Raw genomic sequence first — 15,498 nt, forward strand, 5'->3', positions numbered from 1 at the left:
AACAATAATTTGTATATATAAATTAAATGAAATAGTATTTAATAATATACTTATTTCTTTTTCCATTCCTTAAAGGAGATGGCTACAGCAATTGTCTTATGCTCTGGTGGTTAAGACTCATTGTTAGTTATTAAATTATTGTAAAAAGCTGGGATTAAGATTATTGCGATTAATTTCATTTCATATTTCTTTGGAGGGCCATCTAAAAAATTAGACTTATTGGCAAAAGAATTAGATATCCCGGTTGTTTTTGTTCCATTTCAACAGGCACAATTATAAATTACAATAGATCCTAAATTTGGTAGAGGTAAAAATTTTAATGCTTGCATTGATTGCCATGCCTTGATGATTAAATATGCCGGTTCTTTGTTAAAATAATATAATGCTGATTTTATAGCTACTGGAGAAGTCTTAAATTAAAGACCAATGTCTTAAAATATGGCATCTTTGAAGAAGGTAGCTAATGAATCTGGATTCGGAAATTTATTAGTAAGGCCTTTATCAGGGTAACTTCTTGAAATTACAGAAGCTGAAACTTTAGGTTTTATAAAGAGAGAAGATATGCGTTCAATTTAAGGTAGATCATAAACAGGATAAACTACGTTAGCCGCAGAATTAGGGATGAGCTATATGATGTCTGGACATGGTGGTGGATGCTTATTAACTGATTAAAATTTTGGCCGTAAAATGAAAACTGTTGAGACAGATGGATTTTTAAAGGCTACTTCCTTCTTGCCTTATATTTTATAACATTCTAGATTTTTACGAATAGATAAAGGTAAATACGCGTTCGTTGGTAGAAATCATGAAGAAAATTAATTATTCACACCATTACATAAGTTTGGTACAATATTTATAGCAGATGCAATTACTCCTGGCCCTAGAATACTTTTAGTAGAAATGAATGAAACTGAATTGATTTATACACCAGTTTAGTAGGATATTGAAGATGTTGAATTAGAATCAGGCAAATGCTAATCTTGTAACAGCTAATAGGATTTCAATATAGAATGGCTTTCTGGTTCATACGAAGCTAGTTAATAGTTATAAATAATTGGTAAAGAAATATATTCTATATTTTCTAAACATAAAGGAACTAAAGGTGGTTAAGTTTTAATTAATGGAATTTTATCAGATTTTGAGTCGGTTACTATTGAAAGGAAGGCTGAACTTACAAATTTAATGATTTAATGATTTTTAATCACTTAACATATTTTCTATATTATCTATAATTCAATTTTGATTGATATTAATCTGGTCCTGGTGTTAAATCTATTTAAGGCTATTAATATTTAGATTTAATAAGTATTTCTACACCTTTACTACACTTTATATTATACTAATTCGGAGCAGGGGTTAAATCTTATTTAAAATACTACCTTCTACACTTAAATACATTCACCTACTATTAATTACATTAAATAGTATTATTTAAAGGTGAATAATCTTAAGAACTAGGAGTGACAAAATTTGTGCATCTTCTAATAAGTTGTTAGCTTTTTGGTGGTAATTTAGATTATAAAGTATTAAAAGACGATCTTATATTGTATGCTCCTGGGCCAGGTGTAATAAAATTATTAGATTAAAAAGTCCGACAATGCAGAGTTGATGTATGAGAAATTCTTTTATTTAAAGGTAACATATTATTCAAAGAACTCATTTTTATAAATATAAAATAATAATAAAAATATAAATACATAATTTATTTATTTCATGTAAATTTTTTGCAGAACTAGTAATATTATATACTTATAGTCATTATTTAAATATGAAAATGTTTTGTGATTTTAGATTTACAATAGACAATAAATCAAATGAAATAAATATCAGCACGTTAATTTGATTATTCTTTAATCATTGTTATATTACTAGTATAAATTCAATAACGACATAAGTCAAATAATGGTAATAAATGAGTTTATACATGACAATGCTAAGAAAAAATCATTAAGATGTTTTGTTGCTATATTCTTTATGTTGTTGGATGTATTAGTCTGCATGGGACTCGGCGTGGCCATGATCTTCTTCTACCACCTCGTGCTCGGCCTCAACAAGAAGAACCTGCTCCTCTACGGCCCCTCCATCGCAACCGAGGTCGCCGTGCACCAGGTCTTCTTCTTCCCGTGCATGAGCGGCTATCCTAAGATTAAGGAGTGGTGCTCCAGGCAGAACCGCTATGTGGTCTTCGCGGCCTACTTCAGCGCGCTCCTGGCCGCCTCCTTCGTGTCAATCTTCGTCCAGTGCGCCATCTTCGACTTCGTATGGTACACCCGCAAGGACTCCAGCGGCACCGTGATCTTCACCAAGCCTGCCTACGGCTCGCTCATCGGCATGCACCAGCTGCTCACCTTCGTCATCATCACCTCCCACACCATCCTCGGCAACTACCACCTCTTCAAGGATGTCGACCCCTTCGCCGCTGGCGTTTGCGCCGAGATCATCACCTGGACCGTCTGGGGCATCTGGATCGGCCGCGCCCTGTCGCCCCTTTCCAACCTCAACCAGATAGGCGGCTACATCCAGTGGATCCCCCTCGTCAACCTCATGAACCACGGCATCTTCAAGCGCGCCAACCTGAGCGGCTTCAAGAACGACCTGTCCAAGTTCGGGCTGCTCTTCGCCGGCGTCCAGGTCCCCATCATGATCTGCTACCTCTTGTCCGCCCTCTTCGACTACTACGTCATCATCAGGCCCTTCTCCAACGGTGGCGAGCGCGACCCCCACCTTGTCGGTCACCACATCTGGTCGCTCGCCGCCCTCGCCTGGCTGCCATTCCAGATCACCGGAACGCGCCTTGCCCCCATCTTCTACGACGGGTTTTGCAAGACCACGGACGGCAAGAACCGCTGGGTACGCATGTTCGTGTGGGTTGTGCTCTTCCTGCTCCTCTGCGTCCCCTTCACTGCGGCCTTCTATACCTACTTCCAAATGTTCATCTATAACTACCTCATCATCGGCGTACTCAAGTGCACGGACCACAAAGGGAACCCCCTCTCGCCTGACGTTATTGGCTGGCCACTCAGGCCCGCCTACTTCTTCGGCTTCGGCGTGGGTATCGTGTATGCCGTGTGGCATGATTGTACAAATTTAGCTAATATTCAATATATATAGAGTCGAATAGATACTCCAATAGATAGCAATCGTATATCTAATTGCTCAAAACATATATTTGAGGCGTCTAACAGTGTATCAATCTCTTTTAATGAATAGATAACCTTTTGATATAGTTATTTTAAACCACTAGCAGTTTTTATTTAATTTATTGATTTAGTTTTATTGTTTGATCAATCTTTAAAAATAGAAACATCGTGTTAATAATTAAATATATTTTTACTTATAAACTAATTTTTATAAATATTATAATTGTTTAAATATAAACTATCTAATCATGTAAATGGATGAAGAAATACAGAGATTACTATTTTAACTTAACTTTAGAATTTCAGGTTACATGGAAGCTTTTGTCCTATCATAAGATCTAGATGTTACATTTTAAGAATACAAAAGATCACTAACTGATATACATCTTCTCAATATAGCAGTTCCTGAAAACTTAGCTTTTTCTTCCACTGCCTTACGCTCCAGTTCAAATTCAGCAGGATCAGTAAAGCCATAGACTGTTATAGTATCTAAAAAGTTTTGGTCGACAGAAGAGAACTATGTTCTTTAGATATCGAAATAGTAGAATAGTCAAAGAACATGGCAAGAAATATCAGAATTTGTAAAAACTAAAAATGCTAAATAATGTTGTCAACAGTGGCACAGAGTAATATTAGCTAAGAAAAAAGGACGCTGGACCGAATTAGAAGATGAAGAGCTACTTAGCTAAAGTAGTTATGGAACTATAGCCATAGAAGGAAGGTCACAACTGTAAATCGCAAATAGGTTAAAATTGTTACAATCAAAGAATAAAAATTGATTTTCACTTAATCCCATATGATCTAGTAGTTCTAAGTGAAGCTTCGATATCGGGAATTTGTTAGAGGGCTTTTTCAACTGCATTTTTAGACTTTATAGAGTAATTAATATTTTTGGAATGCTTAACTGTATTTTTTGCGCGAGCAAGCTGCTATCTTTAAATATGTTCTACTGTAGCTGTTTAAATTTTTGGATCTCTATAGCGCTATTCTTTTATAGGATCTTCAACGCAAACCTTATCATAATTAATATTTCTCAGTGGATGGTTAGTCATTTAGATTTATGAACTATGTATTGATGTTTTGAGTGCATTGAATGTTAAATCATCACCGAATGATGTATCTGGGTCTGATTATTCATCTTTAACTGTATTAGTCAATAAATTTAATGTATTTTACAGTAACTCAATACCACGAGTGGTTGTCCCATTTGGTTGGATTTAATTCACAATTAAATCAGTAGTAGTATCATCTAGTAACATTGCATTATCGCTTGATAATGCCTTAAGTATTTTTAGAATATTAGACATTGATAAAATAAAATCATGTAAATATAATATATAATTTTCACTTTTTACTTATTTTTTCTAATTCTTAAGTAACTGTGAAAGCAGTATCACGTCTTCTGACTAAAACATCGTCAACATTCTTTGTTCTTATTCCAGGTGGAATTATCATAACTTCTATATTTGATTATCTTTAAAATTATCTCATTTTTCTCTCAAATTGAGTTCTTAAGCTTAACAGTGCATTATCACGATAATCAGTTACAATTTTGATTAGTTACTTTAACTATTCATTATCAATTTCTTCTATTATTATAGGTTAAAATTCTTTCTACTCCACCTAAGAAAATCCAGGGAGTTTAATATGAGATGCAGTATCATCAAAGATTATCACTTTAGGACTATCCTCACAACCAGAAAGAATCATGTGATTTGGAGAAATATCATTTGAACTCGGAATTATAACTGGAGTTTATGAATCAGAAAACTATGATTTTTCAAAATTAATTGATTTTTTGAGATCATCTACAAGGTTATTTTAATGATCAATCTATTTAGATTCAATTAACTAAGTATCGATCCAAGTTTCAAGAAGATGATACATATCATCATTTTTACCATTAGCTTTTAAGCCTAGTTTTAAACAAAATGCCTATAATTCTTTTCTAGTGTATTCTCGGTTTAATAATTACTACTATGTTGGAAGCATGAATTTTATAATGTTAAAGAAATAAATTTAATAAATTTAATATAATAATTCAAATAATCTTTATTTTTCATTTATTAATTTAAGGATTTAAATTAGGTCTGCATGCAGATTTTTTTCCTAATCTATAATCTTTGCTATCTTATATTTCTTAAGTATCGTATCTAAGATCAATAGCTGATTAAATTGGAGTATTATTCAATTTTTCTGTTTGATTCATTAGTTTTTTATTAAATGTATATAAATGTAAATATCTAATAAATATAAAATTATAAAATGTACACAATAGAAAATGATAAAATTTCTTATATTTTATGTGAATCAACATAGGTACTTAGTATAATTAAGCCAATTAAATTACAAATAGCTTTAATTTACTCTTAAATTGATCCCACAAACATAAAGTATTAAGATATTCTAAATATGGAACAAGCACAACTTTTGAAAATTAAAAAAGAAGAATTAACCCATACAATGAAAGATTTTCTTAATCAACTTTATGATGATTTAGAATAAATTTAGATTTATTAGAAACGTATAAATTCTGTTTTTACTTCTGAATTTTCTTCCAATATAGAAAACTTTAGAATAGAGATTGCTAAATCAAAGCAACCAAAACTGAATCCATAAATAATGCAACTAAAGTAAGAAATACTGAGACTCTAGATTATAATTAAATAGATGCATTTAGATCCAAACTATAAAATAGAACATAAGCCATAATCTTATAACAGTGATAATACCACATTGTTTAGTCAACCATAATATCTAACTTTTCAGCCACCAAATAATATAATTCCACCGAAAATAAATGTATTACCTTTAAAAACATTATCTCCAGAACTAGAACTCTCAAAAATACAACAATTAGAAGCAGAAAATTAGTTATTAAAATCTAAAAATTTAATTCTGCAGGAGGACAAATTAAATATTTTGGCAAAGCTATAAAATACGGAAAGATGGGCTAAAAAAGAGGTGAGGGATATTTTCCTAAAATTAAATTAGTGACAAATTTGCTCTCATTGGGATGCTTAAATAGCTTCAATTTGTTTTTTAATTGCTTCCAAAGATTCGTTATCAAGTCCATCAATTAAGTTTAAAACTGCCAACATAATCTTTCTATTAGTTGGTGTCAAATGAGTTGCCTGTTTATTAACTTATTGAGCATATTATGGCTGCTACATTTGAGGTTGCTATGCATATTAAGGTTGTTGAATTTGAGGTTACTGTGGATATGACTGTAATGGTTACTGAGGATACTAAGGTTGTTAAGGATATTATGGTTATTAAGGAGCAGATGGAGATTTCGCAACATTTGTTGGATAGCTTGAAGCAGAAGGCTAGGATACTTAAGATTATTTCCCTGGCTTGTCATGCTTTACTGAAAACGATTTTCTGGATGCTTACATACGTTCATCGTCTGTGACATCAGTTTCATCTAGCTTTTTAAGCTTAGGAAGCGCTTTTATGATCCAAAGACGATAATCTGGCATGTTAGCAATAGGGTTTTCTGTCGCAAGTAAAACTGTTAAAGATGGGAGAGTAGAAAGGAACATTATCTATTGTAAATCTGTGATCTAATTTCTACGTATATAAAGTTCTTTTAAGTTTGTGCAGTTTTAGAGTGGTGCAAGGTCCGAAACATCATTTACAGAAAAGGCTAATACTTCAACATTAACCATTTAAGACATAATAGAAATATCATCAAGTTTAGAACCCCAAATATTTAGATTCGTGATAGATGATAGATCTGCTTTTTTAGTTTTTTAATAAATAAGAGCTTAGGTTAAAGCAGGCATAATTTTTTGAAAGGAAATAATCTTTATTAATTTTATATAATAAAATTTAATTGAATATAAATTTAGAACAATTAAATACCATTATCATATGTTAATTAAAATAAATAGTTAAAGAAACTAAGATGAAACTGATATTTACAATAATAGAAAATTCATATATTATATCAAAATCTAGGTTTACACAAATAATAATTCGAATAATATACTATTTAAATTATTAATCTGTTATTTTACACTTCTTTCAAATGTCCCTGTCCTAATCTTCTTGGAATGGCGCTATTTTTGGAAACATATAGCAGTCAGATAAATTCACCTTGATGTGTGGGCATGGACATCTTCACTAAATTGCTTTATAATAGCTTAGAGGATGTGGACTTAATAAATTAAATGTTTCTGTTACTATAAATGTAACTTCTTCGTCATTTAACAGATAAAATTTTAAAAAATTTGTTTCGAATCTTATAGCTTAGTTTTAATACTAGTCTGTCTAAACTTACCCAACATATGAACTATCATCATTCTCGACCGAGTTTGATTCACAATGACATGAACTAATTTAGATTTATATTATATAAGTATTTTATTTAATATATTTTACATAGATGTAATAACAACTAAAAACTTATACGATTATTTTATATAATAATCAATAATTGTTCAATTATAAATGTCCGCACCAATTGATAATCCATTTGCTTCCATAAGACTTGAATAAGATTTAAAACAAACTACTCGAGATGTAAAATAGATGCAAAGACGATACTTAGATCTTCCTATTGCAGAAAAGACTGCTATGTAACAATAATAGACTACTAAAATCACTGTTTCTGATCTTAGACGTGAAGATAAGGAGATTTTTGGAACTGATAAGCCAACTTCATTAAGATCTATTACTCCAATAGTTCCTGAAAATTTTCTACCTGAAACTATGCGGCCTACTATCAGAACTGGTGTTAAATAGTTTATAGATAAGACTAAATAGCTTTGTAGATTATCTATTAATACAGCAATGAAAGAGTCAGAAATGGAAGCACTAAATGCTTTTGCAATCGATCGAAATCTGGTATTATAAAAATAAGAATTAGATTTAAATAGACTTGAGATTGCCATCGAAAGAAAGATACGTGAAATGGAAGAGGTAAGTTTGGGAAATTAAAGAAGTGGAGAGCAAAGTGGGCTGAAATTAGACTAGGTTAAGCGAAAAATTGATGAATTATAAGTAGTTTTAGATCAAATATTATAAGAAATATCACGTTAGTGTGAAACACTTTAAGTAAATCTAAAAGCACGTGATATGATAGAAATAGTAGCAAAATTAGCAGGAACTGACATATCATATTTGTTCAAAAATCGTGAGAACTAGTTGGAATTTTTTTAATTGAACCATGTCGATATCGACTATTAACCAAAACCGAAATCATAATTATCATCTAAACCATTGTAAGTATTAACACGTGAAAAAACGTAAGAAATAAGATAATTTGACTAGTTTTCAGTTCTTCGGTTACCAGAAGTAATGCAGTTAGCAAGAAGCTATATTTAATTTGGAGGTGTATTAAGTTTAAGCGAAGTAAAGAATTAAATTTAAAAAGATAATAAATAGACTTAAAAAATATCAATAGATTTTGATTTTATAACTTTTGTTTCATAAATTTAAACTGACCTTTCTGTTAACGTTAGACCACTACCTCCTGGCATAATTTAAGATAAAATTATTGAGAAACCACAAATTCTTAGAAATTTTGAATCCTAGGACCTTGAGGCATAACCATATAATATATTTGAAAGATTAGGATAAAACAGTCTGTAAATAGCTGATTCTCGTATTTAAAGAGCAAATAACTTGCTTATTTAATCGTATGATTATCCTCCAGTTATCCCATTTGAATAAACATCAGATTTTAATGATAATCTTTCTCTTTTAGAAGAATCTAATTTAGTTAGGACAAACAATCTTTAAGATATAAACTAAATGATAGAAGGATAGTAGAGTAAACTTTCTGAGGCAAATGAGTTGTACGGTTCGTAAGAAATTATGTTGTAATAAAAAGTAGAAGATGTATCCTAAAAAATTTAAATAAGCTAAAAACTAGTCAATTCTTTTGATCGTGATGCATTAAAAACTACGGCAGAGGCTTTTATTTATGATTTAACTTAATATTAATCTTTGGATGAACTGACTGTAGATAAAATTTCAGACGAACTTGACATGCTTCACGCATGTATTGCACAATCTGGTGTTTTTGCTGAAGTTATTTAAAAAGATGATAAAAACTTAAATTCAAATACTATTTTAGCTAGAATGGAGTTAATTATGAACGAGACAATGGCTAATATTTATTCTTTTACTGTCAACTAGATCAAAGAAGGTAGATATGTTTTAGATAAAAGAAGACGCGAAGTTGCTAGGAATGCCAAAATGAATGAATTAATGAAATTAGGCGAAAAATAAGCAGAAAAATAGAAAATTAGAGAATAGAGACTCAAAAAAGTAAAACCAATCACTAGAACTGTTGTAGAAAAAAGCTTTTTTAATTAGAAGAAAAAGACTGCGGTTTAATTAGATTTAGAAGAAAGACTGAAACGAGAGCAGGGGAAAGATGTAGGAGAAGATACAGATTATTATTAGTGATTTTAATGATAGGATTTCATGAAATTAAGTATTCAATTGTTTCCTAAATTATATACTATTATTTTTAATAATAAATAATATAACTAATATCCATTGTTTCACAAAAGATATTGTTCACATAAATTTATATAATAATAATATATTTAACAAAAAATTTAATGGACATAATTTAATAAAAAGTGCCTTTTTAGTATAGTTCTGTATATTCTTTATTTGCAAACTAGACTAGATTATCGTTAACTAAAAAAGTATTTCAATCTATTTATGGTGTTGAAAACTAGGCATATACATATACGTATTTAGACATATTAAGAATGGCATCTTTACTAGCATCTGGTATGCAATAAATGTATTTATTACACCAAACAAAAAGTGTATTGGTTATTTCTAAATCACAAATTGAAACTTATGTTATAATTTTGGCTTGTTCTGCCCTCTCTGTTGATGTCAGTATTGTATCAGATGAACTATCAGTAAAAGAAATTCAAAAAATTTAGGAAGATGTGAGAGCCGATTTAATATTTTTGCCTTTTAAGCTTATGGAGCATATTGATGGTTAGAAAATTATTCTAGATGATGACCCTTTTTAAAGATCCTACCTTGTTGAGAATAGATAATTTGAAGCTCCTAAACTGCTATTTTTCTAGCATATAGAATAACTAGACTCTACAATTGATAAAAACGCTTATTTCAAATATTAAAATGAAATAATTTAAACAAAACCCACAGATTTTCAAATTAATTTCTCTTTTCACTCTCTTATCACTAAATAAGCAATATTAATGCAATTTTTACATGATTAAAATCCCTTTTACAACAATAATATATATAATTTTCTTACATTCAATTAAAAGCACCCTTTAGACATAAAAATTACTGCTTTCTAATCAATAATTCCAGACTCAATATAACAGTCTATTTTAATTTAGTAGTCAGTGAAATTAGCTAGAAAGCGTTTATATCCTGATTTTAATATTCAGGAAGTTGCACATATTCATTCCTTACACAAATCCAATCTTATTTTAGCATTCGCTACAATGATTCAAAATGGAATTATCCACCTATCGTCAGTTTAGTTTTGCCACATTGTTTCACCAACATATATTGCATTAAATGCAGGTTCATTCAAAGATTTTGTAGCTTGTTTTAATTTCTAAAAACTAAATTTTAAGAAATCCAAACGTATTTTTGAAAAAATATTATTTGAAAAATAAGCATAGTTATATAGTAATAAGTAAATCTTTATCAACTAACTTCCTAAGTCTTAAAATTAAAAATATGAAATTTAAGATATTTAGAATTAAATAGGGGGACGACTACGTATAATTTTAATAGAAGAACCTAATTTGATGATTTCTGACCTTCTTATTAGCGCATTCAACTGTGAAATTCTTGGATTCTCAATGGTTGAAAATGCTGGGTTTTTAAGCGTGTAAGCTGTTGAAAGTCTTACACGAGCACAAATAGGTCAAAATTTCACAGAAGCGCCACTTATTTTACCTCATTAAATGAAGAAGACTCTGCTTATTGGAGAAGAATAAATTGTTTGTGATATGGAATTTGGTAAAATTGAAGGTAAAGAGCTTGAATGGAATGTATAACTAGGTTATTTACGTGTTATAGATGGATCTTTTAACCAAAAGTATAAACTATGTAGTGGAAAGTTCAATGTTAATGAGTTCGAGACCGGAAAAATTGTAATATTTTTGGGATTTTTTGACTTTGCTTTCCCTAAATATTTAAAAGAATCTGCTAAACGTTAACTCGCATGGGCAGAGCATTATGGGAAAGACTTGGATTAGCAAGAATTCAATAAACTTATTATGGAAATTGGGCTTTTTGAGTGATACACGATGAATATTAATTATAATTAATTTTTAGTATATAATTTTCAGCCAAATACTATAAAAATATAAGAAAAATGATTACATTAATAATATTATAAATATATACTTTTTCTCTAAACCTATGAGTTTAAAATGTTTTATATTAACTTAAATTTTTACTAAAATAATTCAACTAGGTAGATGGTAACATAGTTATGTAATAATTTTAATATAATGCTAAACAAAAAAGCACTAGTAAATCATATATTTTCTAATTCTAGTGAAAGTTAAGAATTCATATGTTAAAAGTATCTGGTTTATTTTTTAATACAGATTTGTATTTTAATACAATTAAAATTACTATGCATATCGCTATAAGTATAGCTAAGGCAAGACAAATAGATACAGTTTTGACATAAACTTACCAAGTTTTATTATCATTTTATATAATTTCTGTTTACTATTCTTAGTTAATATCTAATCCATTCTTACCTCTAGTAAGATTAAACGGAGTAGCGAATACTTAGTTAAAGATACCTGCATTTTTATCATAATGTTTAGGAATAATTGAGAATGCCTTATACTCTACACATAATGTATTCTATCCTCGTGCAATATACATAAATCCATTATTTCCCCAATCTTCTCCCCAAGAATTTTTAGCAATCCATACATCCTGATTCTTAAACTTCCCATAACCTACTAATACTATTGCATGATTTGATGTCCCTTTACAAGTGAAATTATCGATAACATAATCTCCAGAATAGTCACGGAATTATGTACTTGCTTATGAGCCGTTTTCTATATATATACTAGATCCTACAGCTAGTCCTCTAGCCAGATACTACTATACTTTTTGAATATCATAAGTACCATTCTTCATTAATAGGTTTATAACAGGAGTTTTCTGACTACTTTTGAAATCATATTTTCTGGGCATATTAAATACTTTGTATGGTATTAAATATTAGTCTGGGCTTACTTTGGGCTCAAAAATTTTTAAATCAATGAATGATTAATTATTCTTTTCGTATTCATATGGAAAATTTTACGTAGTTTCAACAGTCTTCCAAATTTTTGGATTATCTAGCATATAGTTTAATGTTAAAATAGAATTTCCACCTTAACAATAATTCGAAGCTGAAAATACATTCGACATTAAGTACTACTCAGATAAATCTAAATTTATGGCCGTATTATTAAATTCAGACTAAGTTATTTTCTCATGATCATGTAGAATAGAATTTTCTAATAGTGCAATAGTGGCAAAAGCCCAACAAGATCCGCAATATAATTACCTTTTTGCTTTAGTCACAAGACCCATCTCACGCAAATCAACAGATTCTGGTATAGATTGAAGTTTTGGAAGAGGATCCACACTCAATAATCTATGATAATTATTATTTGATGACAAAAATTTTGAATCAGTATGTCCCAAAAATAATTCTGGATACTTATCAAAATTTACATTTATAGTACAGTTGATACACTAAGATTTTGATTTAAGAAACTTAGCAAAATTTGTGCAGAAGATTTGTTCATTGCTTTTGTTGAAAGATTTATTATAATATATAAGGAATTCAGTATAAGCATCGATGCAATCAATTGAGACTGGGATGAAAGCAAACAGGACTAACATTTCTAAATTCGATAAAAGTAACCAGACAATGCTAACATATTATTTTAAAAGAATTAATGGACGATATAGAATCAATAAAATATAATTTAAAAGTTACATAACAAAATTTATAAATAAAATTGATTATAGAATAAGTTAAAATAACATTAATGTTATTAATATTAATTAACTGATAAAGTTATAATAATTTAATTTAAGAATAGAGAAATTCAAGATAAGTATATAGAATATATAAATATTATATATATGAATATTATAATAATAAAATCTTGTATTTCATGAGTCTTAGTAAAGTAAGAACTTAATATATTTTAAATCGAATAATTTTAGTTTATGAGTTAAGTAATGATAAGATTCTCATATTTTATACTTACAAAGATGTATATATGGTAGGTTATACCTTAAAAATAAATATTCTGATAATAAAGATCGTGATACTATCCGGAATCCATCCGAGATATTGTTTAAGTTTTAAAACTAATATATTTCAATTATATAATATATTAAGAAATATAAATAAAGGAGAAATACATAACCATTATATATAATATACTATAGTAAAAATATATAAATAAATTATAATTAAACTTTGTGAAAATTGTTTAACCTCTCACTTTAATGATATATGAAATATCTTTGATAGGGTTAATATCATATTGCACCTCTAATTAAACTAATTTGGATAGTTTACTCCTCTCTTACATATCAAATAATAAAACTATTTGTATGTGTCTAATTTTTATAAAGCAACATTCAAATGAATAATTTGGCATAGAGTCAAAGAAGAAAATTCGAATATAACTAAGCATACATCATTTATGTTAAGATAAATTTAGTATTAGCAATAGATGTATATGTTTTTAAATAATTAAACGTATGCTTAGACGTCTATGACTACAAGTTGTCTTTTCCTAAAAATAAGTTTATATAATTTTTATGAAGCTTTATTGATTATTCATAATAATGTTTGAAACTAAAGAAATAACATATTAATAAAAAACTATAAACACGAAGTCATGAAATATTGAGAAGACTTACTATCATATCGTTGTAATTATAATAAGTATAATCTATCGAATCATCATCCTTCATTTATGAGTGCCCTTATATTACGGTGATGGCGGTTACGAACTCCTAGTGCAGTAAGTGCCAAAATAACATAATAACAAAGTGCACAAAATTAAACAAATGCAGAAATAAGATAGATCCTATTAAACAGCGGAAATAATTCCCACGCTAAGACTAGTACTATATTTAGTACTATCATAAGAATAACATCGATACGTATAACGTGAACTGCTATTTTTTCTACTGCAAGTAGGAGAGCATATGAGCATTGAGTGAGTGGTACAAGTATAGCTGAGATATAAGCTGCTGCAAACATTGTATAATCAAAGCTATGAATATTATTAGTTAATGCTACACTAATAAGTACTATACCTGATTGTACGGTAATTAATAATATAGATAAAATGCATAATTTAGCCAAACGGCTTCTTATTAAAGTAATTTCATCAAAACAATTAAAATATGCATCTCGATACTCAACTGCAAAAGAAAGCTAAATAGCATACATATGATAATAAACTGAATAAAGATAGAATTATGCGAAAGCTATATTTGATGCAAAATTAATGCAATATGCACATAAAGTGAAATGGTAAATAAATAGAAAAGTAAATTAACCTAACTATGGAATAATAGCTTTAAACAATGGTACAGCCACTTATGAGAAGTGAAATCTAGATTCTTATAACACCCATATAAAAAATAACGTATCTTAATTCATAATGATAATAGTTACGATTAAAATTAAATCTATACATGACCGGATTAGGTAGAAATATGATAGATTAAGTGGTTGCAAAATTTATGCATACAAAACAGGAACAAGTTAAAATAAGTACCAACTTACAGAAAACGAAAAATGTTTTAGTGGCGGTAATTTAGTTAGAAGAATTTCCTTAAGTATCATAAATGAAACACACATAGGATATAACACGAATTTCTTTAACTCTACCAAGACAACTATACCTAAACCGGTGTGAAAAGTAAAAAACAATAGTAGTGACTCTACTACTATTAAAAATACTGAGTATATAAATTAATAAAGCAAAGTTAAAAAAAATGCTTATTTATTCACAGAGCCCAAATAAACTCCAAAAGTAGTAATAAAATATTTATCTGCTTGACGTATAAGGGTAGTATTTAGCGTTATTAATTAAAAATAGCACATTTCTAAAATAACACATGTAGTAGAAAATGAATATGAACGAGTTTAAAAAGCACACAGTGTAATAACAATAAATGCAGTATGAACAATTCCAAGAATAAATATATGAAGCAAATTAAAATCTATATATGAATCTGAATTTCTCTTTACTCCTAAAGATGGCTTTCTAGATAGTAAGTCCATTATGGAAGGGGTTTTTAATATTCTGAGTAAAATACATAACATTATAGTTTATAC

At 29.1% G+C, this 15,498-nt stretch overlaps 13 protein-coding genes across 13 annotated transcripts; 7 read left to right on the plus strand and 6 right to left on the minus strand. All coding sequences in view use genetic code 6, as the record gives it.

Annotated features, from left to right (window-relative positions):
• Positions 1-78: 78 nt before the first annotated feature.
• Positions 79-1,194, plus strand: SS50377_24694 (TRNA (5-methylaminomethyl-2-thiouridylate)-methyltransferase; the record flags this gene model as incomplete). Its single annotated transcript, XM_067908535.1, has 1 exon — positions 79-1,194. One exon carries the CDS (start codon positions 79-81, stop codon positions 1,192-1,194), a length of 1,116 nt encoding a protein of 371 aa, XP_067763356.1.
• A 7-nt stretch (positions 1,195-1,201) lies between these two features.
• On the minus strand, positions 1,202-1,660 carry SS50377_24695 (uncharacterized protein; the record flags this gene model as incomplete). The annotated part of the gene is made up of 1 exon (XM_067908536.1): positions 1,202-1,660. The coding sequence occupies one exon, from the start codon at positions 1,658-1,660 to the stop codon at positions 1,202-1,204; it is 459 nt and encodes a 152-aa protein (XP_067763357.1).
• Positions 1,661-1,902: 242 nt separating this feature from the next.
• Positions 1,903-3,222, plus strand: SS50377_24696 (Transmembrane domain-containing protein; the record flags this gene model as incomplete). The annotated part of the gene is made up of 1 exon (XM_067908537.1): positions 1,903-3,222. The coding sequence occupies one exon, from the start codon at positions 1,903-1,905 to the stop codon at positions 3,220-3,222; it is 1,320 nt and encodes a 439-aa protein (XP_067763358.1).
• A 166-nt stretch (positions 3,223-3,388) lies between these two features.
• On the plus strand, positions 3,389-3,919 carry SS50377_24697 (Myb-like DNA-binding domain-containing protein; the record flags this gene model as incomplete). The annotated part of the gene is made up of 1 exon (XM_067908538.1): positions 3,389-3,919. One exon carries the CDS (start codon positions 3,389-3,391, stop codon positions 3,917-3,919), a length of 531 nt encoding a protein of 176 aa, XP_067763359.1.
• A 3-nt stretch (positions 3,920-3,922) lies between these two features.
• On the minus strand, positions 3,923-4,447 carry SS50377_24698 (uncharacterized protein; the record flags this gene model as incomplete). Its single annotated transcript, XM_067908539.1, has 1 exon — positions 3,923-4,447. One exon carries the CDS (start codon positions 4,445-4,447, stop codon positions 3,923-3,925), a length of 525 nt encoding a protein of 174 aa, XP_067763360.1.
• A 37-nt stretch (positions 4,448-4,484) lies between these two features.
• SS50377_24699 (uncharacterized protein) lies at positions 4,485-5,132 on the minus strand (the record flags this gene model as incomplete). Its single annotated transcript, XM_067908540.1, has 1 exon — positions 4,485-5,132. The coding sequence occupies one exon, from the start codon at positions 5,130-5,132 to the stop codon at positions 4,485-4,487; it is 648 nt and encodes a 215-aa protein (XP_067763361.1).
• A 102-nt stretch (positions 5,133-5,234) lies between these two features.
• Positions 5,235-6,137, plus strand: SS50377_24700 (uncharacterized protein; the record flags this gene model as incomplete). Its single annotated transcript, XM_067908541.1, has 1 exon — positions 5,235-6,137. The coding sequence occupies one exon, from the start codon at positions 5,235-5,237 to the stop codon at positions 6,135-6,137; it is 903 nt and encodes a 300-aa protein (XP_067763362.1).
• Positions 6,138-6,148: 11 nt separating this feature from the next.
• On the minus strand, positions 6,149-6,928 carry SS50377_24701 (Leucine rich repeat protein; the record flags this gene model as incomplete). The annotated part of the gene is made up of 1 exon (XM_067908542.1): positions 6,149-6,928. The coding sequence occupies one exon, from the start codon at positions 6,926-6,928 to the stop codon at positions 6,149-6,151; it is 780 nt and encodes a 259-aa protein (XP_067763363.1).
• Positions 6,929-7,173: 245 nt separating this feature from the next.
• SS50377_24702 (uncharacterized protein) lies at positions 7,174-7,473 on the plus strand (the record flags this gene model as incomplete). Its single annotated transcript, XM_067908543.1, has 1 exon — positions 7,174-7,473. The coding sequence occupies one exon, from the start codon at positions 7,174-7,176 to the stop codon at positions 7,471-7,473; it is 300 nt and encodes a 99-aa protein (XP_067763364.1).
• Positions 7,474-7,595: 122 nt separating this feature from the next.
• Positions 7,596-9,560, plus strand: SS50377_24703 (uncharacterized protein; the record flags this gene model as incomplete). Its single annotated transcript, XM_067908544.1, has 1 exon — positions 7,596-9,560. The coding sequence occupies one exon, from the start codon at positions 7,596-7,598 to the stop codon at positions 9,558-9,560; it is 1,965 nt and encodes a 654-aa protein (XP_067763365.1).
• Positions 9,561-9,718: 158 nt separating this feature from the next.
• On the plus strand, positions 9,719-11,407 carry SS50377_24704 (uncharacterized protein; the record flags this gene model as incomplete). Its single annotated transcript, XM_067908545.1, has 1 exon — positions 9,719-11,407. One exon carries the CDS (start codon positions 9,719-9,721, stop codon positions 11,405-11,407), a length of 1,689 nt encoding a protein of 562 aa, XP_067763366.1.
• A 274-nt stretch (positions 11,408-11,681) lies between these two features.
• On the minus strand, positions 11,682-13,028 carry SS50377_24705 (Cathepsin L; the record flags this gene model as incomplete). The annotated part of the gene is made up of 1 exon (XM_067908546.1): positions 11,682-13,028. The coding sequence occupies one exon, from the start codon at positions 13,026-13,028 to the stop codon at positions 11,682-11,684; it is 1,347 nt and encodes a 448-aa protein (XP_067763367.1).
• Positions 13,029-14,109: 1,081 nt separating this feature from the next.
• Positions 14,110-15,444, minus strand: SS50377_24706 (Transmembrane domain-containing protein; the record flags this gene model as incomplete). The annotated part of the gene is made up of 1 exon (XM_067908547.1): positions 14,110-15,444. The coding sequence occupies one exon, from the start codon at positions 15,442-15,444 to the stop codon at positions 14,110-14,112; it is 1,335 nt and encodes a 444-aa protein (XP_067763368.1).
• Between the last annotated feature and the right edge of the window lie 54 nt (positions 15,445-15,498).

The sequence above is a fragment of the Spironucleus salmonicida genome, chromosome 5 (assembly GCF_000497125.1).
Source record: "Spironucleus salmonicida strain ATCC 50377 chromosome 5, whole genome shotgun sequence".
NCBI classification, from domain to species: Eukaryota; Fornicata; order Diplomonadida; family Hexamitidae; genus Spironucleus; species Spironucleus salmonicida.